Below are 25,749 nucleotides of genomic sequence, written 5' to 3'. Positions count from 1 at the left end.
CCATACTCTCAGTTTTTGAGAGTGTGTAGAGTCAATAGCAAGCCAAAGGAGAAAGAGCGACAATTAAACATCATTGTCGATAAATTCTTACAGGGGAGTTATCCGCTCAAACTCCTGAGAGAGGCTAAGAACAAAGCCTTACAGATTAATAGGAAAGATCTTTTACAGCCTAGGATGCACAGGAATATGGACAAAGTTGTTCCATGGGTTAATCAGTATAATTTGGTTAGCAACCATACAAGTAAGACAGCAAAGAAACTTTGGCCATTGGTGTCCACGGACCCTGAGCTGGTGTTGCTTAAGGAATCAAGAATCATGCCTAGTTATACCAGAAATAGAAGCATAAGAGATTGGCTTGTAAAAACAGATATTACAGGATTTAAGACAGTATCCACTGACTCCACTGGCTTTTTACAGCGTAGAAAGGGCTGTTTCAGATGCCTTGGATGTACCACCTGCAACTATTTAGTTGCCGGTGAGTATATAGCACATCCATATACAGGCAGGAAATTTAAAATTCAGTGGAGTCTGTCCTGTACTTCCAGGTTTGTCATTTATGTTCTGTCTTGCCCATGTGGGTTACACTACGTGGGCAAGACAGAGCGTCAATTTAAAGAAAGGATTGCCCAGCATAGGTCATCTATTAGAGTGGCCTTGGCGAGTGGTTAAAGTGAGCAACCAGTGGCACGCCACTTTGCTAAACTTAAACACGGCATGGCAACATTAAGGTATCGCATTGTGGATCATATCCCGGTTTCCGTCAGGGGGGTAATAGATCCAAGAAGCTCCTGCAGAGAGAATCAAGGTGGATTCACCGCTTGGATATGGTGACATCTAGGGGCCTTAATGAATCCCTGGGCCTCCATAACTTCTTGTGAAGTTGGCCTCTCACTTGTTTTAATTATTTACAGCTAGTTAATTACCCCTCTTAGTTTTGGTGATAAAAATCCTTTTAAATGCTCTGCACTATGTGATTGTTGGCATTTATTTAATTGTTTTGACTGGTACTTAATTAGTGGTGAATTTTTATGGGTTATTGTCATTATAAGACAGTATAGTGATATGGTAGCTATATATAATATATTTAATAATAATCTTCGGTGATGGCCAGACATACCTAATGATATTCTATAAACCTTTATGATCTTTTTTAAAAAAAAAAAATTTTTGGGAGGCTATGAGCATATGATTTGATTGTTATTCACATTATATTATATGTCACTGTTCATATTTTTTAATAATGTATTTTTAGATTCAATGGTGGCACTAATTTTTATTGTATTTCTGAGATTTTCTCAGATCTTCATGTATTGTTGGTTTTTGTCCACAAGATAGCGATATTTGTTGTCACAAAATTCACTTTTATTATGTTTTTAATATTTTCTTAATGTATTGTATAACTGTGTGTTTGTGTAATTCATACAGACAATAGTGGTCTGTTCTTATCATTGTTTTTATAAGCAATATTCTCCACGTGTTTATACACTGTTTGCTTTGTTTACAGTGTCCCCCAGGCAACCAGCCAGGTGCCGGATGACGTCACTTCCGGGTCTCGGATGCCGCGACGGGAAGTAGATAGTCAGAGCGCCGGTGGACTGCGGGGGTGACACTACGATTGGCTCCTTAAGGTATTTAAGTCACTGTTTGTATTATTTTTGTCACTGTGTGTGTTCCTGAGGAAGGGGGAGAACCCTGAAACGTTGAATTAAAAAGACATCTTTTTACACTATTTTGCAAGTCTCCGGAGTACCGCTATTATGCTGTTGTCTGCATTAAGGGAGTGATCTCCATTGCTGAGGGCACCCGGAGCAGGTTAAAGACCTACAGTGTGGTCAGAGTGCTGGACTTTTTTTGATATGTTATATATATATATATATATAACATATATGTTATATATATATATATATATATATATTTATTATGTCTATATTTATATTTATTATGTCTATGGTGTAAGATTTTTTTATGTGGTACATGCTGGTTATTCCTGATTTTTTGTTAATTGTCTGTATAATTCATTTTATGTCTTATTGTTTTTATTACTGAGGCATTGTAAGGTTTTATAAATTGTAAGTAAAGATACCTTTTTTATTGATTAGCAACTTACACTTTTTCCTTCTTTGATCTTCCTGTTTCTTTGGGGGTTATCCAGTATTCCCCCATATGTGATGGGCGAGCTGTCATTAAGATATATCCAATTAGGCATTTACAAATTAGATCTATTCAATTAGTAGGTTTAGCGCCTGGTTGTTTGTGTTTTGATTGTTGTTTTGTTTACCCTCCCAGTGGCAATGTGTTTTTTTTTTTTCACATGAGGAGACTAGAATGTGTTTTTTTTCACTCTGTCATTAGTAATTTTTAATCTGTCATTAGAAATGTGTGGGGTGTTATCCTTTACTGTATTGGTATTCGATTCTCGTACTGTATTTCAGTGTATTTCTTTTGTTCTTGATATTGAGTGTTTGGCTACAGAATTGTACAGTTGAGACTACTTTACTCTTTTTTTTTCACAGCAAATAAACAGCAGCGACAAAGCTTGAGGGGGGAAACTGAGATGATGTCACAAGAAAGCCTCAAACGCCCATTCCCACTAAGTACTGTGCTGCACTTTACATCTTATTTTTCTACTGTACATATTGTACAGTACTTCACTTCCTTTGTGTGTGTTTATTTTTTTTTCATGGGGGGGGGCTATAATTTTTTTTTACCCTATTGTTGCTAATGTGTTTTATTTTTAACTCTATTGGTAGCAATATGTAGGTTTTTTTTCCATGGGTTCCTATTGTGTTTGTTTTTTTGACCCTGTCAGTGGCAATCTGTGATTACAGTATGCATATTTAAAGGTGTGAATTATGGATATTCAGTACTATACTGTACAATACTGTAATTGTATTTCTTATCCACAGTTTTACAAAATCGCCTCATTAAGGTAGAGGATAAGAAGGCCCCAGCAGGGCCCAGCAGCCTTTCTCCATCTAGTAAGTACTGTATTTTTCTGTATTTTACTGCTGTACTGTACTTTTCGTCCTTTGTGCGGGTTTATTTTTTTTCATCGGTAGCATATTGTGTTGTTTTTTGACACGGTCAGTGGCAATCTGTGACTACAGTTTGCGTATTAAAGGTACGAATTATGGATATGCTGTAAAGTACTGTAATTTTTTTGGAGGGTGGAAGCGCAGAGCCATGAAGTTAAAAAAATTTACGCTTTTGTAAATTAATCTCAGGAGCATTGATACACATGACGGCTGGGGGAAGGTGGGGGAAAGTGAACACAGTGACCTTTTGCATCCCTTTCAAAAGCTGGTATGAAGAATGGTGATCATGAATTCATCTCCTTTTATTGAAATTGGTTTATTAGTTTTATTGTAATAAGAATGATAATAATAATAATAATAATAATAATAATAATAATGATAATGATAATAATAAAAATGTATCTTCCTTTCAAAATATTATACTATTACATATAAACACTGTACCCCACCAGCAGTGAACAGGAATTCATCCCATCTTATTAAAAGCTGTGTGTGTGTCTGAGCCCTGTCTCTGCCCCTGAACCCCACCACACTGTGCATGCATCTGAAATGTGACACCTGCGTTGGACCCCATAACTGTATGGGTGTGTATCACTGCAAGATGGGTGGGGTTGCAGAGCAGTGTAGTACCTTCAAAAAAGTACCGCAACATTAATGAACAGGAATTCAACTGATCTTATTGTAAGCTAATATTACGTTTGAGTCCCTAAGCCCGACCATGCTGTGGGTGTGTCTGAGACCCGCACATGCGTCTGGACCCACCCCACCACTGTACTTTATGTGTGTATGTCATTGCAAGAGTAAAATGTAAATATATATATATATATATATATATATACAATGAAATGAGCCTGGCACTCAGGACGATGAAAGTAAACATGTGGGTGCCATCCTAAAAGAAATATACACGAAATCCTTCTGGCATGGGTATGCACCCAGCACAATGAAAAGGAAGGCGGCACTCCAATAGATAAAGAAAGTCAATATGTATTAATAATACAACAGCATAATAACATCCATGTGTCAACGTTTCAAGGCTGAAAGCCTTTTCATCAGGATATGAACGTGATTGGCCCTCTTGTCAGGGATATCCATCCACTTCTACAGTGTAGTATTCCGTAGTGTAATTTTCATTAGTGGAGCACTCGCCACCCAGCGGTTAAGCAGTGTATTACATGCCGTGAATTCTCTTTCGTTGTAGAATGCCACGTTGCCCCACAGTACAGTTATCACGCAACTTTAGTAGGCGAGACTCAAAAGTCATAATGTCGAGCTATGAGTAAAAAACTAGCTGGGCCCATCTGATCCTTATTTGCGCCTTACATCTCTCTTAAGGATATTCTTATGCCTATCCCAAGTGTGTTTAAATTGTTCCACCATTTTAGCTCCAACCACCTCTGATGGGAGGCTATTCCACTTATCCACTACCTCTGAGCCTCCCTCCCTCCTGTCTCAGTGCATGTCCTCGTGTCCTTGTACATCTCTTCCTCTGAGCCTCCCTCCCTCCAGTCTCAGTGCATGTCCTCGTGTTCTTGTACATCTCTTCCTCTGAGCCTCCCTCCCTCCAGTCTCAGTGCATGTCCTCGTGTTCTTGTACATCTCTTCCTCTGAAGAATGCTCTTTCCTGTCCCTTGTTAAAACCCTTCATGTATTTGAAAGTTTCTATCATGTCTCCCCTTTCCCTTCTCTGTTCCAAACTATACATATTAAGATCTTTTAGTCTTTCTGGGTACGTTCTGTGCTGTAGGCCATGCACCATTTTAGTTGCCCTTCTTTGTACAGTCTCTAATGTGTCTATATCCTTCTGGAGATATGGCCTCCAGAACTGAGCACAGTATTCTAGATGAGGCCGTACCAAGGACCTATACAGTGGTATTATCACTTCTTTTTTCCTGCTACTGATTCCTCTCCCTATGCAACCAAGTATCTGACTTGCCTTCCTCATTGCTTTGATGCATGGCTTGCCTGCTTTCAAGTCCTCTGAAATGGTGACTCCTAAATCCCTTTCCTCCTCTGTATTTTCTATTATAGCGTCCTTGATACTATATTTAGCCTTTATGATATTGGGACCCAAGTGCATGATTTTGCATTTTTTTACATTAAACTGTAGCTGCCATGTTCGTGCCCATTCCTCTAGTCTACCCAGATCCTCAGTCATTTGTTTTACCCCTCCTGGTGTGTCTACCCTGTTGCATACTTTTGTGTCATCTGCAAAAAGGCATACTTTCCCTTTAATATTATTTGCAATATCACCAACATAGATATTAAAAAGCATTGGCTCAAGTACTGATCCCTGGGGTACTCCACTGGTTACCTTTCCCTCCCGTGAATACACTCCATTTACTACAACTCTCTGTTTCCTATCCTGCAACCAAAATCTGATCCATTCAACAGTCATAGAATCCAATCCCAAGCTTTCCAATTTGTTTATCATTCTGCGATGTGGGACCATGTCAAAAGCCTTACTAAATTCTAGATAAGCTACATCTATTGACTCCCCTTTATCTATTACTTTGGTCACCCAGTCAATAAAGTAAATTAGATTTGTTTGGCATGATCTCCCCTGAGTAAATCCATGCTGTTTGGGATACTGTAAATTGTTGGATTTGAGATATTCCACCACTTTCTTTTAATAGTGTTTCCATTATTTTTCCCACTACTGATGTAAGGCTCACTGGTCTGTAGTTACTGGTCTGTAGTCACTGGTCTGTAGTCACTGGTCTGTAGTTACTGGTCTGTAGTCACTGGTCTGTAGTTACTGGTCTGTAGTCACTGGTCTGTAGTTACTGGTTTGTAGTTACTGGTCTGTAGTCAATGGTCTGTAGTTACTGGTCTGTAGTCACTGGTCTGTAGTTACTGGTCTGTAGTTACTGGTCTGTAGTCACTGGTCTGTAGTTACTGGTCTGTAGTCACTGGTCTGTAGTTACTGGTCTGTAGTCACTGGTCTGTAGTTACTGGTCTGTAGTCACTGGTCTGTAGTTACTGGTCTGTAGTTACTTGCTTCTTCTTTGCTGCCACTTTTGTACAGTTGTATTACATTTGCTCTTTTCAAGTCCTCTGGAATCACTCCTGATACTAGCGACTGGTTGAATATTTCTGTTAATGGTGTTACCAGGACCTCTTTAAGCTCTTTTAGTATCCTTGGATGTGTCCCATCCGGTCCCATTGATTTATCCACTTTCAGTTTAGAGAGTTCTGTTAGGACCCTCTCCTCTGTAAATGAAATTTTATGTACTTCATTTTTATGAATACCTCTGCAACTTAACTGTGGCCCCTTCCCCTCTTTTTCTGTAGTGAATACTGAACAAAAATAATTATTTAGATGATCTGCTTTTTCTTGCTCTCCCTCGATCATGTACTCACTCTCAGTCTTAAATCTTATTAATCCTCCATTTGACTTCCTCCGTTCACTTATATATAAGTTTTGCTCCCTTTATCTACTGACTGGGCCATTTTCTCCTCAGCGTCTACCTTTGCCTAATCACCTTCTTAGCCTCCTTCCTTCTGGCAAGATACGCCTCTTTGTCGTTATTATTTTGAGTCTGCTTATATTTCCTAAAAGCCATCTTTTTTAGTTTCAAACTAGTTGATACCTGTTTTGTAAACCGCACTGGTTTCCTTTTCCTGGTGCTTTTCCTAACCCTTTTAATACAAAGGTCTGTAGCCTATAGTATTGCATCTTTTATTTTTATCCACCTCTCCTGCACTCCTTCCAAGTTCCTCCAATCTGCCACTGACTCAGTAACACATCTCTCCATCTCTGCAAAGTCAGCCTTCCTAACATCTAACACTTCTGTTTGTGTATGGCATGAATTGGACCCTGTCTTTATACTAAATCATACTGCTTGGTGATCACTGGATCCTAGGTTCTCACCAACATTTACATCTGATATTCTGTCACAGTTTGTGAGTATCATGTCCAGAATAGCATTTTTGTGAGTGGGCTACCTCACTAATTGTTTGAGAGATGCTCCCTGCAGAGAATTTAGAAAGTGGCCACTTCTAGAGGAACTTGCAGCAGACACCTCCCAGTTTACATCAGGTAAATTAAAGTCTCCCATGATTATGACCTCTCCTTTTAAAGCCATTCTAGTAATGTCCTGCAATAGGTACTTACCCAGTTCCCGACCCTGTTCGGGTGGTCTATAGATCATCCAGTGCGAATTATGTCCTTGTCCCCCATTTCTATAGTCACCCAAAGGGCCTCAGTTGTTGCTTCAACATTTTGTATTATAGTAGCACTTATACTGTTTTTCACATACATAGCTACTCCTCCACCAATCCTCCCCATTCTATCTTTTCTAAATAGATTATAGCCTGGTATAGCTATGTCCCAGTCATTATTTTCATTACACCATGACTCCGTAATAGCTACAATATCTAGCTCATCCCTTATCATTATTACAAATAGTTCAGAGATTTTATCAGCTATGCCCACGCTGGTGTTTCTTTTTTTCCAATACATGGTTTGTGAGTATATTACAAAATAACAATGGGCAAGATGATTTTTTGGAATTACCTGGTCTCAGATGTTGGTCAATGTTTATCAACTAATAAGCTATATCCACCTAAACTGTATTGTGTGGTAATGAAACACCACTGTGGCTGGTGGTGGTGGTGCTACTCAGATTAATTGCAAGTAGACAAAAAAGGGGAGGGTACATCAGTTCTGTGAGAACTTCAACCCAAAGACTCTATAGGAGTGCACTCTACTAGCTAAATGTCAATCAAAATATCTTAAAACATAACCTGTATTAATTTTTGCAAGGAAAAAAGATTAAAATGGACTTATACAGATCGTTATCTCGGTAGTGGTTACTCAGATGAGGGAAAGGCAAGATATGAAATATTACATAACCAATACAATATTAAACATGTCTGATAATCATAAAAACATGTGGGGCTGGCTAGTTGATCAGAGTTTTTTGCAATTGTGTGTGACTGTATCAGAGCTGCTGCTATTTGCACACTGGGCCTGATTCAGACCCGCTCGCAAGCACTATGCGCTCACAAGCGGCTCGATGGCCAGGCAGCGCGCACGCGAGCCCCGAGTGAGTGAGAAATCACTTGCTCCGGGGCTCTCAACAAAACGGAGCAGCTGTCGATGTTGATCAACAGCTCGCCCCATTTTGTAGGCGGGGAGGGGGGGTGGCTGGCCAAAGGGAGGCGTTCCCGAAGGAATGCATGCTGTTTGAGGGCAGCCCTACTGACATCACTCATGATGTCAGTAGTTGAGCTTCCTGCTCTATTAGAGCAGGAAGCTCACTGGGGCTTGCGGGAACGAGACCCTACCACTAGATTCTCATCACAAGCCCGATGGTTGCGATGGTAGCGACCATCATGACCATCACCTCGCCGCTCGCAAAAGCTGTGGGTGGTCACCCACAGCTTAGCAAGCGGCCAGGAAGCCGGCTCCAAAAAAAAATAAAAATGCCCTGATTCAGAGCGAGCACTCTGAAAGAGCGTCCGGCTCTGAATCAGGGCCATTGTCTGTTTTTTCAAATTGTCAGGTATAGCTATCTCTGTTTTTTTTCCCTATCCATCTGACGGTGTGTGTGAGGGGTGTCATTGATACAGAGTCACATTTTGCATTAATACTGTGTACCTTATACCACTGATACAGTTATCATGTCTGGAGGTAATGGGTGAGATGTGAGTTTACCAGTTGATTTATTTTGTAAATCCTGTTCTACAAGCTTGTATGTTCAGGATGTTGATGGATTATGTTGCAAATTATTACAGGATATATCTAAAACATCTGTACCAACATTGGAGTCACAAGTGGTGACTATCACACCTCAGGTTTTGTCCTATTTGTTAGTCAGAGATACAGATGCATGAGCTCTGCTGTGGTACCGCCTCAGACTGTAGGGTACCCACAGCATATGTGTCATCCTGTATATAAACCTCCTATGAATCAATGTTGGGATTATTCTGCTGCTCACTGCAGTCAGAGCATATTGCCATCCTTAGTATCTCTGCTGGTGGAGAAACCAGTGGGGATAAAGAATTAGGGGCATAAAAACAAGACGTCTCGTCAGGTGTTGCATACTGAATCAACTACCTCTGATACTCAGAGCTCTGGATTAGTCTGGAAAGGTGGTAGAGGAAATTGCTCTGACAGATGATGAGCCAATCTTTAGGTGTAAATTGGTGACTAAAGATTATTTTCCTTGGTCTGGGCAGCTGACAAATCTCATGGCTGAAGCATGGGAGACTCCTAAAAAGCATTTTAAAGCCACTAGAAATTTAGCCTCTCGATATCCATTTGCACCAGGAGAGTGGAACAAATGGGATATTCTCCAAAGATAGATGTTCATGTGACAAGGTTGATTAGGAGTGCTATATTACCCATTCCTGTAGCATCCTCGTTAAAAGAGGTTACAGATAGAATTCATTTGAAATCAATGTTTTCATTGTCTGGAGCTGTTACCAGGCCAGCTATGGCTATAGCCTGGGTAGCTAATGCTATGGAGGAGTGGATTGAGGACCTCATTCAGAGTCAGTTGAAGTGGCCACACGGTCGTATAGAAAAAGGGGCCGGATATGCTAATGATGCACACGCATGTTGCGTCCCTAAGGTCGGATCGTTAGCTGGCCGACCAAGGGGTGCATGCGGTCGGATTGCTAAAAATACGCCCACATCTCGTACGCATAGCACGTCATCTCTGGCTACATAAGGATTAATCGCGAGCATCGTATGCCATCGAAACTAGTCGTAGAGCTAAAGGTTGACCTTACTCTCTCTTAAGCTCTACGATCATGTCAGTGTAAAACCTCCCCTGTCACGTGTGCCATGACACTACTTTGTTAATTATGCACTCCCTTAAAATGCCGTTCACATAATGAGGCACGCCTGCGTTCGGATCTCCACTCCACCGTTTTCAAGCACCTTCCCATGTTACCACCCACAAACGCTGCAATCTGTCACTCAAACTACCAACCTGGCGGTGTTCAAGGAGAGAGAAATTTCTGATCATAGCCGCTAGTTTGCGCACGTGCATTGCGAACTGTACGCATGCACAGTTTAGTGAACATCGGCTGCGTATGACCGTGCGGCTGCTTCAACCGACTCTGAATGAAGTCCTGAGACTCTAGAGGCTTCTATGGTTGACTCATCTAGAGAGCAGCTGTCTCTTCTTTGACAATTGCAAGAAGCAGCTATGTATATGTTGGAAGCACGGATTGACACAGGTATCCTAGCGTCTAGGATCTCAGCCAACTCTGTTGCTGCCAGAAAATCTATTTGGCTAAAAACCTGGAAGGAGGATGCAGGATCTAAAAAAGCACTGGAATCATTGCCTTTTACAGGGAAGGTACTGTTTGGACCAGGTGTGGATCACATAATGACTTCCTTGGCAACTTCGAAGTCTGCTGAATTGCCATCTACGTCTACCTCTAAGAGGCAGCCATATCGGTCTTTTTGTCCACAAAGAAGGACAAAGAAGCAGTCCTCAGCCAAACAAGGTGGCAATTAGTCACAGGCCAAGAGGAAATGGACATCCAAGTGCCCTGTTTCCAAGCCAGATGGTAAGCCTACTGTCTGATGGGGTGGGTCTCCCCCTTTTGGATGTCAGGGTTGGGGGATGACTTTTGCAGTTTACTCAGGCCTGGCATCTGACCACTATAGATGCATGGGTGCTGGATCTGGTCTCTCAGGTTAATGCCATATCATTCCTGAGGTATCCCCCTCAAAGATTTGTGGGCACAATTCTTCCTGCAGACCCTCGACCTTCTGGGAATCTTTTTTGGCTTTCCTGGAATAAGGAGTCATTTTCCCTGTCCCTTTGATGCAACAGGGAAGGGGTTATTATTCAATTATTTTTATTCAAAAACCCAATGGGTCACACCACCCTATATTGAATCTGAAATCTCTCAACAGAATCATCAAAGTGCCCAAATTCCATATGGAAACGCTATGGTCAATTATGTTGGCAATGGAGCCTGGGGACTTCATGGTCTCCTGGACATACAAGATGTATATCTGCATGTCCCGATTGCAAGATCCCACCAAGCCTTTCTCAGGTTGGCAGTAGATCAGCAACACTACCAATTTCAGGCTCTACCCATCAGTCTAGCCAGAGACCCTCAGGTATTCACCAAGATAATGGCAGTCATGATGGCTCATCTCAGATGACAAGGAGTCAGGATACTGCCATATCTAGATGACCTCCTGATATTGGCACAATCTCAGGAGATGTTACAATGTCATCTACGAATAACCATTGCCTGCTTACAGGAGCATGGCTAGGTAATCAATTGGAAGAAGTCATCACTCTCTCCAACTCAGCAGATTGTGCACTTGGGGGCACTGCTGGACTCTCTGGGACAGATGATTCTTCTTCCAGAGGACAAGACTGTAGCACTCTAGGCTCGTGTACACAATCTCCTTTGCAAGCAAAAAGTGTCAGTTCACTTGGCGATGCAGGTGCTGGGCTCAATGGTAGCCACATTCAAAATGTTGGCTTATGCCCAGTTCCACTTCAGGTCCCTACAGTTGTGGATCTTGGCCCACTGGGATGGTCAGTATCATTGAATAAAATCTCAGGTGGTACACTCCTTAGCCTGGTGGTTGGAGACAATTCATTTAAATGGGTCATCACACCTTTCAGGGAAGGTGGTCAGACCAAAAGAGTCACCTAACAATAAATATATTGGAGCTTCGGGCAGTGCACAAAGCACTCATGTTGGCACAGGACCTTCTACAAGGCAAGCCTGTCCAGGTTCAGTCTGATAATGCGACAACAGTTGCCTACATAAATCATCAAGAAGGCACATGATGTCCAGAAGCCATGGAAGAAGTGGCAAAGATTCTGATGTGGACAGAATGCCATCTTCCAGCAATATCGACAATATACATCCCAGGTGTTATCAACTGGGAAGCGGACTTCCTCAGTTGCCAGGACATACACACCAGAGAATGGGCTCTTCACCTGGAGGTGATTCAAATCCTGATGGACAGGTGGGGGATGCCAGATGTAGCCCTCATGGCATAATTGCACAACCACAAGGTCCCCAGGTATGGGTCCAGGACAAGGGACCCCTCAGCAGCCTTTGTGGATGCTCTAGTGATAAGATGGGACTTCGGGTTGGCATACCCGTTTCCTCCAATCTCTCTCCTCTCAAGGGTCATCAGAAAATTCAGACAGGAAGGTGGCAGGATGATACCAATAGCCCCTGCCTGGCCCAGTAGGTATTGGTTCTCAGATCTGGCTCGTCTATCCATAGACAGTCCGTTACTACTGCCTCTGTGGCAGGACTTGTTAATACAGGGTCCCTGCCTATACCAGGATTTATACCTTGGCTGCCTTTGATGGCTTGGCTCTTGAGTCTTCCATCTTAAAGGCCAATATGTTTTCTCCTTCAGTGATACAGATGATGCTGAGAGCAATGAATCCTACTTCTACATGCATCTGTCACAGGATTTGGCAGTCATTTTTTCTGTGGTGTTCCAACAAGAACTATGACTCTAAGATATTCAAGGTAACAGGGGTATTTGGTTTTCTCCAGGCTGGATTAGACTTAGGTCTTTACCTGGCTACCTTGAGAGTCCAAGTTTCGGCTTTGACTGTTTGGTTCCAGTGCAAGATTGCCCCTCTGCCGGATGTTAGAACATTCTTACAGGGTGTTTTGCAGCTGCAACCTCCATTTCTCCCACCAGTGGCTCTCTGGGATTGTTTTTGGTTCTTAGGGCACTGCAGATACATCCTTTTTAATCCTTGGATAAGGTGGACTTCAGATGGCTGACGGCTAAGACTCTGTTTCTCCTCGCCATCTCTCAGCTTACATTGATTCTGACTTGCAGCATTGTCATATCATTCTCCATATTTGGTGTTTCATCAAAAAAGAGCTGTCCTCCATACCAAGGCGGGCTACCTCCCAAAGGTTGTTTCCTGTTTTCACATAAATGAGGAAATTGTAATCCTGGCCTTTAAGTCTTCAGACCTGTCTACAGGTGAAGCTTCCTTAAATGTATTTCCAGCCCTACATATTTACATAGATTGGACCAAGGACTTCATTCAGAGTCGGTCGAAGTGGCCGCACGGTCGTACGCAGCCGATGTTCGCTGATCTGCACATGCATACAGTTCGCAATGCGCGTGCGCAAACTAGCGGCTATGATCAGAAATTTCTCTCTCCTTGCACACTGCCAGGTCGGTAGTTTGAGTGACAGATTGCGGCGTTTGTGGGTGGTAACATGGGAAGGTGCTTGAAAACGGGGGTGTGGAGATCCGAACGCAGGCGTGCCTCATTATGCGAATGGCGTTTTAAGGGAGTGCATAATTAACAAAGTAGTGTCATAGCACACGTGACAGGGGAGGTTTTACACTGACATGATCGAAAAGCTTAAGAGAGGGTAAGGTCAACCTTTAGCTCTACGACCAGTTCCGATGGTATACGATGCTCGCGATTAATCCTTATGTAGCCGGAGATGACGTGTTATACGTACGAGATGTGGGCGTACTTTTAGCGATCCGACCGCATCCACCCCTTGGTCGGCCAGCTAACGATCCGACCTTAGGGACGCAACATGCATGTGCATCATTTGCATATCCGGGCCCTTTTTGTATACGACCGTGCGGCCGCAACGACCGACTCTGAATGAAGTCCCAAGTCCATTAGGAAATCAGATGCACTCTTTTTGTTATTTGGTTTTCACAAAATAGGTTGGTCAGCAAACAAACAAACCTTGTCTCGCTGGTTCTGTATGCCCATTTCTCAGGTCTATACACAAGCTGATCTCACTGTTCCTAACAAGGTGACAGCACATTCCACTCTGTCTGTCGGACCATCGTGGGTGGTAAGACAGGGTGCCTCTGCTGAACACCTCTTCAAGGCAGCCACTTGGTCTTCCGTGAGTTCGTTTATCAAATTCTATTCATTTGATATGTATGCCTCTCAGAATCCTACTTTTTGGCAGCGGATTGTCCTATCTGCTTAGGAGTGTTCCCACCCTTCAAGGGAACTGCTTTAGGACGTCCCAAGGTAATTCCTGTGGACCCTATGGAACCCAAAGAAGAAATACAGAATTATGGTGTAACATACCTTTTGATAATTTATTTTCTTCGAGGTCCATAGGGTCTACAGGGCACACACCCTGATGCATCTGGCCTCAGATAGACCTGTTCTTAAGCTTTATATCACAGATACCTTTTTGATTGTTGAGTGTTTTTCTTAGTGAAATTTTTTCTTCCTTCTCCACTCTCTGTTGCTTGCCGCATGGCTTAGTCACAAACTGAATGCCTGTGGCTGGAGGGGGGTATAAAGGGAGGAAAACCAGTGCCTGCTGGGAGCTACAAAGCTTTGCTGTTTGGTGCATTGGATGCTATCCAACTACATACCCCAAGGTAATTACCATGGACCCTATGAACCTGAATAAAAATAATGATCAAAAGGTATTTTATACCATAATTCTGTATATAAAAGAGCCAGCACTACAAAAAATAAAAAATGGATGGTTTTAGAATTCAAACAAACAGGTTTTTATTCAATTCACTAAAATCTGCACACCTATGCAAACATTCATCTCATATATTGTTCATAAGGGAAACAATGTATCAATGTATATACATATAATAGATCTAAAAATATAAAAATAATATGAAATTAACCATAATCCACTCCTGTCTTGTGAAAGTTGGAGTTAGGGCTCTCTCCTCAATATCCTAAACAAGGTATATATAGCAGCACAACATTACTAATAGATGGCTTAAGTAGCTGTCAGAAAGTCCTCTGGCATCCAGTGAATCTAACAATGGAGGGCTGAAGCACAATCAAAAAGGTGTCATCCAAGGCTGCAGAGATATTCCCAAGGGGAGAATATAGAGTCCAGCACAAATCCAACAGGTCCTAGGAATCCAGATAAGAGGTAAAAGTCTGTGTTTAAAAAAGCAGTCGCAGAGATTGGAGGATATCAGTTATATACTCAAGCCAATACACAAAATTATTAATAATGTATATTGTTTATTCAGAAATTAAGAAACAATCACACATGTGATCTTGCATGATCCACAGTAAAATTGGATAATATTGAACCAATGTATGACAATACATATAACATGAATATTAAATTAAAAACTACAATAGTGATCTCAGGAAAGGATTCTAATGGTGATTCTCCTTCAGAAGTATGAAAATGTACATATAATATTGCATACGATATTTCAAGCCCCTGAATGTGAAGGGCTGATTGAGAAGGAAATCCCAAATTTGTGACCTGCAGGCTCCAAAGTTGTACAGCACACAGTAGAGGAGGGTGAGGACATCCCAGTAACCTGCAGGTAATGCACTCAACCCGGCCAGCGGGGAGTGACTTAGGTGTATGTAAATCGATCCTGAAGATGGGGTGCTGTAACATGGGGATGTTACCTCCATACTGTCCAGTCTGCTCCAGCAGTGTGAATGAGTGGGCAAGAATATGGAGGATTCTCCAAGGTGTACCTGATGCTCCTGTTCTCTGAAATCAGCACCATCAGGAGAGAAACGAAACTCCGTCCTTCTAGCTCCCACATGGCTGGGCTTGCTGTGTGGGTGGGAGAGTGACAGTGATCACCTGATAGCTGTATAGCGGTTGTATTAGGAGTCATTGTCAGGTTAGATGAGCCTGATGGAGCAATGTAGCGGTTAGTTGAGCTGTGTCCTAGAGATCCTGAGTAGTGAATGAGTGCCTACACGTTTCAACGTCACATGGGCGTCTTTGTCAAGGCAAATACAATGTGATTAGTTTCCAGTGTTTAAATAGCATTCTTAATTGGCCTGATCTAAATCAGCTTTATTCACTTAAACAATTGGCTTGAGTAATTTTCTTTACTCTAGAGAAAGTCGATGAGCGATTTCAAAAGGAGAAAGTAAGAAACCATTATTTTGCTACTATATGTCTGATAGATAGACTTAGAAATAGGATACACATATGCAGTTATCTAAACATATAAATACATAACCAATTAATAGATTCATTATTATATCCTTCATCATTATATTTTCCTTTTTATCCATTATATTTTTTATTTTTTATATATTATGATTTATTATTTTGTACAGTATATTTTTATATACACACTGATCACCTATCACCATAGGCCCTTAAAAGGACTGTTTGGTATAGGCATAGTATCTCAGACCCTTATCCAATGAGGAGAACAAATAGTTTTATTGTGTATTATATGTGTGTGTTCACATCACACATCTTAAACCCATATATAAAAAACAGTTATTGTTAGCATAGACTTACAAAGTAAATGGATGACTGTACCCCAATCTCTCAGCTTTATACTTGAACAGTCATGTTGTTATTAGAGACAATGGATATATTAGCATATAGTCATACATATAGGTATTCACATCCTATTGATGAATGTATTGTATTGAAAATGGAATGGAGATTAATGATTACCCCAAATGCAAGTATAAAAATAATAAATGTAGTAGAGATACACTGTGAATAATGAATGGAACGTAAGTATTCCTCCAATAAAAAATGAACCCAGATAAGAAACATATAAATAAAAATGAAAATAAATAAATAAATGAAATAGAAAATCAAAATGGGACTATATTGACCAAATATTTCAGAAGACAGTATTGAGTTCTATCTGTTCATTTAAACCATCTGGGAACAGACTGTTCATGTTAAATATCCAGAAGATCTCCTGTTTGCATAATTGCCTGAAACGATCCCTTTTCCTGAGTGTAGACAAGATTGTTTCTAATCCCGTTACTCTCAGAGAGGACACCTCACCCCCATGTCGTTCAACAAAATGCCTAGAGACACTGTGTAGGAGATTCCTTTTCAGTATATTTCTCCTATGTTCTAGGAATCTCTCTTGTAGGCACCTAATTGTTCTCCCCACTTATTTAATGTTCTCACAACTGCATGTGAGTAAGTATATCACATATTTGGTGTTACAGTTAATGAACTGTTTGATTTTAAAACTTTTATCTTGTCCCTCAATGGACGTTGTTTTCGTTATTTGTATGCTGACAAGTGATACACTTATAGATCCCGCATTTATGGAAACCTACTGGTTTTACTGGTAACCAGGCTATGCCAGTTTTTAAAGGTTCTTTTGTTTTAGTTTTAAGAACACTCGGGGATAGTATGTTTTTAAGTGACTTGTTCTTCCTAAGTACTACTGTGGGTTTATCTGGAAGGATCTGTTTGAGTACTGAATGGTATTTTAGCATATGATAATTTTTCCTAATGATTTGATCAATTTTACTAGAAGATTTGTTGTAGGTAGAAATAAATGCTAGATTCCTTTTCTTATCTGCATTATTGGTTTCCCTTTTTCTTGGTTGCAAAAGGTGTATCCTATCCATACCGGCCACTTCCTCACATGCTTTCTCTAGTAATTGTAGTTCTTGCATAGAGCCGAGGCCTGTTCTATATAATCTATAAGATTAGAACAATTCTGTCTAATCCGCATGAGTTGTCCCTTGGGTATATTTGTTTTCCATGGGAGAAAGTGGCAACTCTGGAGATGCAGATAGTTATTGGAGTTTACTTCTTTACGGTAATTTATGGTGATAAGTTTATTATCAATAACTTGCAAAGTAAGATCCAGGAAATTAACATGGTCCCTACTATAGGTGTAGGTGAATGAAAGATTAAAGTGATTGGAATTCAATGAAGAAACAAAAGTTTGTGCACTCTAAAGGTCCCCTTCCCAAATAATAAAGAGATCATCTATGTAACGGCCACAGAAAACCAGGCTCCCCTCGAAATCGCCCCCCCAAACATGTCTGGATTCAAATTCCCCATCTAAAGATTGGCGAAAGTCGGGGCAAACCTGGTCCACATGGCCGTCCCAAGCACCTGTAAGTAAAAAGTGTCAGTAAAAATTAAATAATTGTGAGTCAGAATGAAATTAATGGCTTTGAGAATAATCCCATCTCAAAGACACAACACATTTCCTGAACTTAATAGAAGGAATAAATTGGAATGAAAAGTATGCCTTTCTCACACTTAATGTGAAAGCGTTATACACACATATCCCCCATGGGTTGGGGGTAGATGTGGTGTCTAAATGTCTTTTAGAAGATGGAACTTTAGAGGTCCAACATCAGGATTTTAATCTCAAAGCCATTCATTTCATTCTGACACTTTTCCTTCTGACACTATTCCAAATATGGCCATGATTACAGCGTAATATAGGAAAAGATATACATCCATAGGAATGTTTCAGTAAGGATTATCAGGCTGGATGTATAAAGGAACCTCTGGCGCTTCCCAATCGGTCCTACAGGAGTAATATATACATAAACACTGTAGAAATATATATATATATATATATATATATATAAATGTATATTCTATTTAATGAGCATCAGTATACTTACAATAAGTATTATAAATGAAATAGTAAAAAAAATTTTTAAAACTTAAATCGGTATATAAAAACATACAGACAAAAAAACATAAACAAAGACAGTGCAGTCCCTAAAAGGGGGGGGGGAGAATATAGTATAAGGGAAACAGACACACTGCTAGGTGCTTTACTCTGTCCCAACTATATAGTATAAGGGAGTGTCAGTACAGTCAATAAAAACAGTAAGCTCATATAGGCATGTCATATCACCATCTAGGTGAATGTAAATATGGAATAACCAAAGCTGTCCAATGTAAAAACAATCCACACAGTAAGGAATGTCACTATACTTGTGCAAGTCCATACTGCAGGTTCGATGTTCCTGTGGGTGGATGGTAGGAATGGTTTGCCGGCAAACTGAAAGGTTACCCGACACACTGCAAGCGTCACAGTGTACCCCCTCGCTGTCAACACATTTCACCTAATAGGCTTCATCAGGATTGCATGTAGGTCCCACTCCTACCTCATTTTATCCTTTCCGGATGTCCACAAGACTGCACGTCACTTCTGCCCCAACGTCAGTGCAGTCACTTCCTCCAGGCAGAAGTCAGCATTCCCGTCCATCACAGGTAAAGGAAAAGACGAGTTGTGATGATGTCCATTAGGTTGCACGTCACTTCTGCCCAACCTCGAAGTCGCCATTTCCGCCTGGAGTACAAACTTCATCCATTCTAAGTATGGGCAATTCCGGACTCATAACTGGCAATTTACATTTGTCCTGTCAGCGTACAGTACGACAAATCAGGGCAATGGTGTCCTATATATCAACCAATCATGATCTCTCTATTTATGAAACTGCTAAACTCAGATTAATAAAGAACAGGAGATATCCCGACATTATGATTATAAGAGCATTTGTAAGTGTAAAAATCTTTGGACTAATGGTTGGTATACGTGTGATATGAGGATAAATGGAAGGAAAAAAAGTGATCACAAAGAACTACACAAAAAACATATAAATAATATAAAAACATATTCAACATTTCACGATATTAAAAAAGGCATTAACTCAAAGTCAATATTGAGGCCACTTGGATGCAGTGTTCCTAATTTGAAAATCATCTTCATTTCCTCTTTTAGGAGATATAAGTGGAAAAATAAAAAGTTTAGAGGAATAACCAGCGCTGTATCAATATTTATGTAGAATGTTGTGATTTCTCCTCTGATGTTCTTTCTTGTAGCAAATCGCTAGAAACACACTTACATTAGCTTTCTAGCAGCAATTCCTAGAAAGGTTTCTTTTTATCTTTGCCTAGACAAATAGAAACACTGTACACCTCCTGGTTTTTATCAGACAGGCACTTACATTTATATACTGTCACACATACCGAGCTGGGAAACTTCAAAAAATGTCTAAAATACAAAGAGATAAAATATCTACTAAAAATAAAGATCTATAATCTCAGCAAATACGTACTCACAGAGGATGAACACACTTTACTGGAAAAGGGGTTGAAATTTGCCCCGTCGAATAGAGTAGATGATTCCGAGGTATTCGTGAATCTTCAGCACTTTATTAGGAAGTTAGCGCTAAAAAGATTTTTTGCAGAGAATAAGAAGGGATTAATAGATACTCCAGAGAATGAGATCAGGATCTTTAAAAAGAGATCCACTTTTTCCCCTAAACATAACAAAGGTTGTCTAGTAGAAACCTTTGAACGCTTAGTCAAAGAAGATCTAGAAAACACAAAATTTAAGTTCCCTAAAAAAAACAAATCTAACTATAGGACAAAGGAAAGCGATAAAAAGCTTAAGAGGAAATGGTCAAATAGTAATTAAACCCACCGATAAAGGCGGCGGGGTGGTCATTTTAAATAGAGACGATTATCATGGAGAAATTTTTTGATAACTTTCGGACAAAGACACCTATAAAAAATTAAAGGGGGATCCCTCTACAAACATACAGAAAAAAATTGAGACCCTCATCAATCTCAATACTACTCAAAATGTGCTAACAAAGGATGAAGGAGAATATATAAGAGTGGAGAACCCTGCTATTCCAGTATTATATATACCCCCCAAAGTACACGTGTACCACGAAGCCTCCGGGGCGCCCCATAGTAGCAGGCGCTAACTCTATTACATCAAATCTATCCTGTTTTTTGGACCATAAAATCCAACCAATGGTTATATAAACAAAATCCCATATGAAAGATACAATGTCAATTATTAATAAATTAAAAGAATGTAATTGGGAAATGGGCCATTATTTAGTCACATCTGATGTAAAGGCCCTATATACAATCATACTACATCAGTTGGGGCTAGAAGCACTAAATTACCATTTTCTACAAAGAGAACGTGGAAGTTATATAAAAGGATTTCATCATAGAAGGAGTGTCATGTATTTTACATAACAATTTTTTTTGGTATGAAGGAGATTTTTACCTACAGTAGTCTGTGACAGCTATTGGTACCAGGCAGGCACCTAGTTATGCCAATCTATTCATGGCCCACTGGGAAGATCAGCACGTGTGGATGGGCCATGAATGGGGTGCCAGCCTGGTGCTCTGGATTAGATACATAGATTATGTATTTTTTGTGTGGGGAGGTGATGAAATATTCCTGAAAGATTTTTGTACCCACTTGAATACAAATAATAGGAATATTGAATTATCTTTCCAAGTTAGTCAAACAGGTTCATTTTTTAGACTTGATAATTTACATAGAAAATGGAGGACTATTAACTAAAAATTATAGCAAACCAATGGACTGCAACGGTTATATAAACCAGGAGAGAAATCATCATAATAACTGGATAAGGAACATACCTAACAATCAATTCCAGAAACTAAGAAGAAATTGTTCCAAATTAGAGACATGTGACAACCAAGCAAACAAGATGTAAAAACTATTTCTGAGTAAAGGTTATGATAAAGATATCATCATATAGGCTAAAGGAAAACATCGTAATCTGGAACGAGAAGAGATTTTAAAGATTAGAGGTTGAAAAACTAATAAAATTAATAAAGAGGTATTATTTATTACAAAGTATACATCCCAACACCAACATATAGAAAAAAATATTAAAAATCACTGGAGTATTCTAACCAGGGATCCCCTGTTGAGAGAATACATCACTGATAAGCCAAGAATAATATACAGAATGGCAGATAACTTAAGAAATGTATTAGTCAAAAGTGCCATACCAGTAGAGAAAAGATTAACAAGAGTGAATTCTAAAGGTTTCTATCGTTGTGGTATGTGCAGTATGTGCAAAAATTGTAAAACTAAGACCAAAGTTCTAAACTACACATCTAATACCACCTCTAAAACATATTAAATAAAAGATTATATAACATGTGGGAGCAAAAATGTAGTTTATCTGCTTGAGTGCAGTGTTCTCCCCAGGCTGTTTTGCACAAATACAGGGGGCACTGCATAATGGGTTCTTTTGATTTAGCGCCAGTGCGGGAGCAGCCTGAAACATGTCGGGCTGGATTGGTCTGGGAGATACCCCTTTTCCCGGCGCACGCATAATTGCGAAGGCCCCCACCCGGCTACTTTTGGATGCCACCAGGCTGGGAAAAATTTCTGGGGAGAACACTGGAGTGTAATTATGGATCCCAATATGTGGGGAGGACTGGGAGGATGCTAAAAGAGCGCTTAAGCGAACATATAAGAAATATTAAAAAAGGTTATGACAAACATAACGTGTCTTTGCATTTTAGAGACACAAACAATTGTAAAATTAAAGAACTTAAGAACTTTTGTGGGATAAAGATTTGCAAAAGTAACTGGAGAACAAAAGATATAGAAAAAAGTCTCACAAAATTAGAGATGAAAACCATATACCAAATGAAAACCCTTACACCAAGTGGTCTCAATATAGATTTTGAATCTAAATGGTTCTTATAGGGTTTTTATCCTTGTAAATTTATATGTCATACTAATATATTTTTTCTTTTTCTTCTCTCATCCCCCCCGTCTGCCTTCTGCATAAAATATGTCTTACTACATTCATATGAGTATCTTTTACATATGTATCTATTTTTATAAGAACATTTGCTGTATATGTTATTTTAAATGTTGTAATATAAATGTATTACGGGTTCCATTTAAATGCTTTGGAGATGTTTTAAAGATTTTTATTGGCCAATTAAATCACATGATTGGCCGCTCTAATGGGATATAAACCCGGCTATTTAAGTGTGTGGTATATCTTGAAAAAGGAGAGGAGAGCTCTCTGAAATGCGTTGAGGAACTTCCACACACACTGAGACAGCATTCCGTCCAGAGGAACGAGGCGCAAATTACATCACCGGCATTTCATCACCGGCAGCACCCACGATTATATTCTACGGGTACTGACGTTCCATCACCGTTTCTTGCTTGGAAGGAGGGTAACTGTTCTTCCAGTGAACGATATTTTTTATCTTATTTGAAGACTTTTTAAAAGGTTTTTTAAACAGTTGTTTTAAGAATAAATGTATGTTTCTTTAGGCTACATCTGCAAAAATATTTTTTGGGGAAAAGTAATGGACTAATTTGTGGATGTAAAATAAAGACTTTCAACAGATTAAGAATACGAGTGTTGTGCAAACAGAAGGAGTAAAGATACCATGAGATGTATTTGTGACAGTATACAAAAGTAAGTGTTTATCTGACAGAAATCAAGTGGTTTATGGTGATTCCCTTTTCTATAAATTACTGCCAGCTACAGAGGGTGTAAAGATACCATTTAAGGCACGCGTGACAGTATATAAATGTAAGTGTCTGTCTGATAAAAACCTGAAGGTGTACAATGTTTCCATTTGTCTCGGCAAAGATAAAAAGAAACCTTTCTAGGAATTGCTGCTAGAAAGCTAATGTAAATGTGATTCTAGCGATTTGCTACAAGAAAGAACATCAGAGGAGAAATCACAACATTGATTCTACATAAATATTGATACAGCGCTGGTTATTCCTCTAAACTTTTTATTTTTCCACTTATATAGCTATTCATTGGGCAAAGGGTGTGCCCTAAGAGGAATTTGTAAGCTGCTATTTTTACTCCTACAAGGGCGCATAGTTAACTATTTGCTTCTTTTAGGAGATTGTCATTCAAGCTGCCTCCTCTCCACAGCACATTCATTTGTTTGACGCCAATAAACAATAGTTTAGAAGGTTCACTGTTGTGTTTTTCAAGAAAGTGTTTTGATACACTATGATTTTCCTTCTTATTTTTAATATTATTTAAATGCTCATTAATCTGGATAGATAACTTCTGTATCATTTTCCCTTCATACTGGTATCCACAGGGACATGAAAGTAAATAGATGATCCCTTTAGAGTGATAGGTAATTTTTTCTTTGATTTTATATTCTTTCTCCATAGTAAATCATTTAGTGCTTTGGGTCGATTTAGTTGTATAGCTATTAATTTTTTTTACAAGCACTACATATCCCACAATAATAAAAACATGGAGAATTGTTCTGTAGCCATATGTTTTTCTCTTTTTTCTGTTTATATAGATGACTTTTGACTAAGGTGCTACCTATTGTGGGCGCTCTTTTGTAGACAATCTTAGGAGCTACTGGCAGAATGGATTTTAATTCCTCATCCATCATAAGGATATGCCAGTGTTTTCTTAGTGATCTTTCCAAAAGTTTATTTTGTACTGAAAAATCTGTGGTAAAGATAACCCCTTCTTCCTGGGGGTTCCAACTTTTGTTTTTATATTCTAGGAGATTCATTCTCTCAATATTATGTACAAAAGTTCGGTCCTTCTTCAGCCTACTTTTATCATAGTTTTTTTCTTCAAACTGGCAAACCAAAAGTACAGATTGTATCTCCCAGTCTTCTCTCCTTCAACAATTCCGTCATATGCATTTCAGTTGCCCCCTCGGAATATTATTTATCCATTGATGATGGTGGTTACTATTAGTGTTTAAAAAGCTGTTGCAATCCACTTGTTTGGAAAAGGGTTTAGTTTTGGCGGTATTATTCTCTATAAAAATCATGAGATCCAAGAAATTGATAGTGGATGTACTAATTTCACTGGTAAACTCTAAATTATCATCGTTCTGATAGATATGTGAAATGAAAAATTCCAGTTTTGTTCTTTCTCCATCCCATATGATGATGACATCATCAATATAACGTGCCCACAAAATAAGATTTTCTTGATAGATGTTATTGGTCCATACCATCTCCTTCTCCCACTGGGCCAAGAATAAATTAGCATGCAATGGTGCAAAAACTGTTCCCCTCCGTTGAATGAAGAATTTCCAAACCAAAAGAAATTGTGGGTAAGAATAAAGTAAATTCCCTCTATGATATAATCAATTTGTTGTTGGTTAAGGTTGGAATCATTTTCTAAGATCTTCCTTACATTCCTGCATCCCTTATTGTGTTCTATGCAGGTATAAAGAGACTTAATGTCACAAGTTGCTAAAATATATGAATTTTGCCATTTTATACTCTGAAGAATTTTCAAGATTTGTGTAGTATCTCTTAGATATCCACATTGTGATCTATTGGTTGTAGAAATACTGTAGATCAATATAGTTTGATTAGTTTGATGTCAATTAATTTATTCCCGCCACTATAGGTCTTCCTGGTGTTTTGACAGGGTCTTTGTGTAATTTTGGGAGGTGGTAGAAGACTGGTATCTTAGGGCAATCGGGATAAAGATATTCATATTCTTGTTTTGTCAGTATGTTGTCATCCTTCCCCTTTTTGAGAATTTCACAGAGTTATCTTGTAAACTGGACAGTGGTATCATGCTCCAAGATTTCCTATGTGTCTTCTTCCTTCAGTAGGTTTTTGGCCTCCTTAGTGTACATCACCTTATCGAGAAGGACAAATCCTCCCCCCTTGTCCGTTGGTTTCAGGACTATCATATTGTTTTTCCTTAGGTCTTGTAAGGCCTTCCTTTCAAGTGGGGATAGATTCCGTTTATGTGTCTTCTTAAAACTCTCTGGCATGTTGCGGATATCTTCTTCCACCAACTTTTGGAATGTAGTAACTAAATTTCCCTTTAAATGTTGAGGGAACAAGTTTGATTTCTCTTTAAGGTTAGTGTGTAGAAAGATATCCTCCTTAGGCTGTTCCTTAGGCTGGTTTTCTTTTCTATTAAACATTTATTCAAGGTGGTCTTCCTAGTGAATTTTGGGAGATCTATAAAGGTGTTAAATTTGTTAATTTTGTTAGTCAGCGCAAACTTGAGTCCCTTCCTAAGTACACTGATCTCCAAAGAAGTCAGTTTATGTTAACTTAGGTTGAATATTCCCTGTGTTTCATTTTCTTGGCTGACTTCTTTAATCTTTTTTGCCTTGCGTCTTTGATTCTAATCTGGCATCCTCCTTGCTTTCTGCGCTTGGTGATGAGGAGACTCTTTTTCTTAGATCTCTTTTCCTGTTGGAT

At 39.5% G+C, this 25,749-nt stretch overlaps 1 protein-coding gene across 2 annotated transcripts in view; it reads left to right on the top strand.

Annotated features, from left to right (window-relative positions):
* LOC148476934 (uncharacterized) overlaps positions 1-25,749 on the top strand; it is a 244,322-nt gene that overhangs the window by 145,336 nt on the left and 73,237 nt on the right. Inside the window, exons 11-12 of one of the 2 annotated variants that reach the window (XM_088457501.1) lie at positions 2,514-2,594; positions 2,907-2,978. In XM_088457501.1, coding sequence (XP_088313627.1) covers positions 2,514-2,594; positions 2,907-2,978 — 153 coding nt within the window. The remainder of the gene's footprint in view (positions 1-2,513; positions 2,595-2,906; positions 2,979-25,749) is intronic. The other variant, XM_088457502.1, reaches the window with a different exon arrangement.

The sequence above is a fragment of the Taudactylus pleione genome, unplaced genomic scaffold (assembly GCF_031769625.1).
Source record: "Taudactylus pleione unplaced genomic scaffold, aTauple2 ptg000762l, whole genome shotgun sequence".
In the NCBI taxonomy this organism is placed as follows: domain Eukaryota; kingdom Metazoa; phylum Chordata; class Amphibia; order Anura; family Myobatrachidae; genus Taudactylus; species Taudactylus pleione.
The sequence above is the reverse complement of the archived record's forward strand: the minus strand, read 5'-3'. Positions and strand labels throughout refer to the sequence as shown.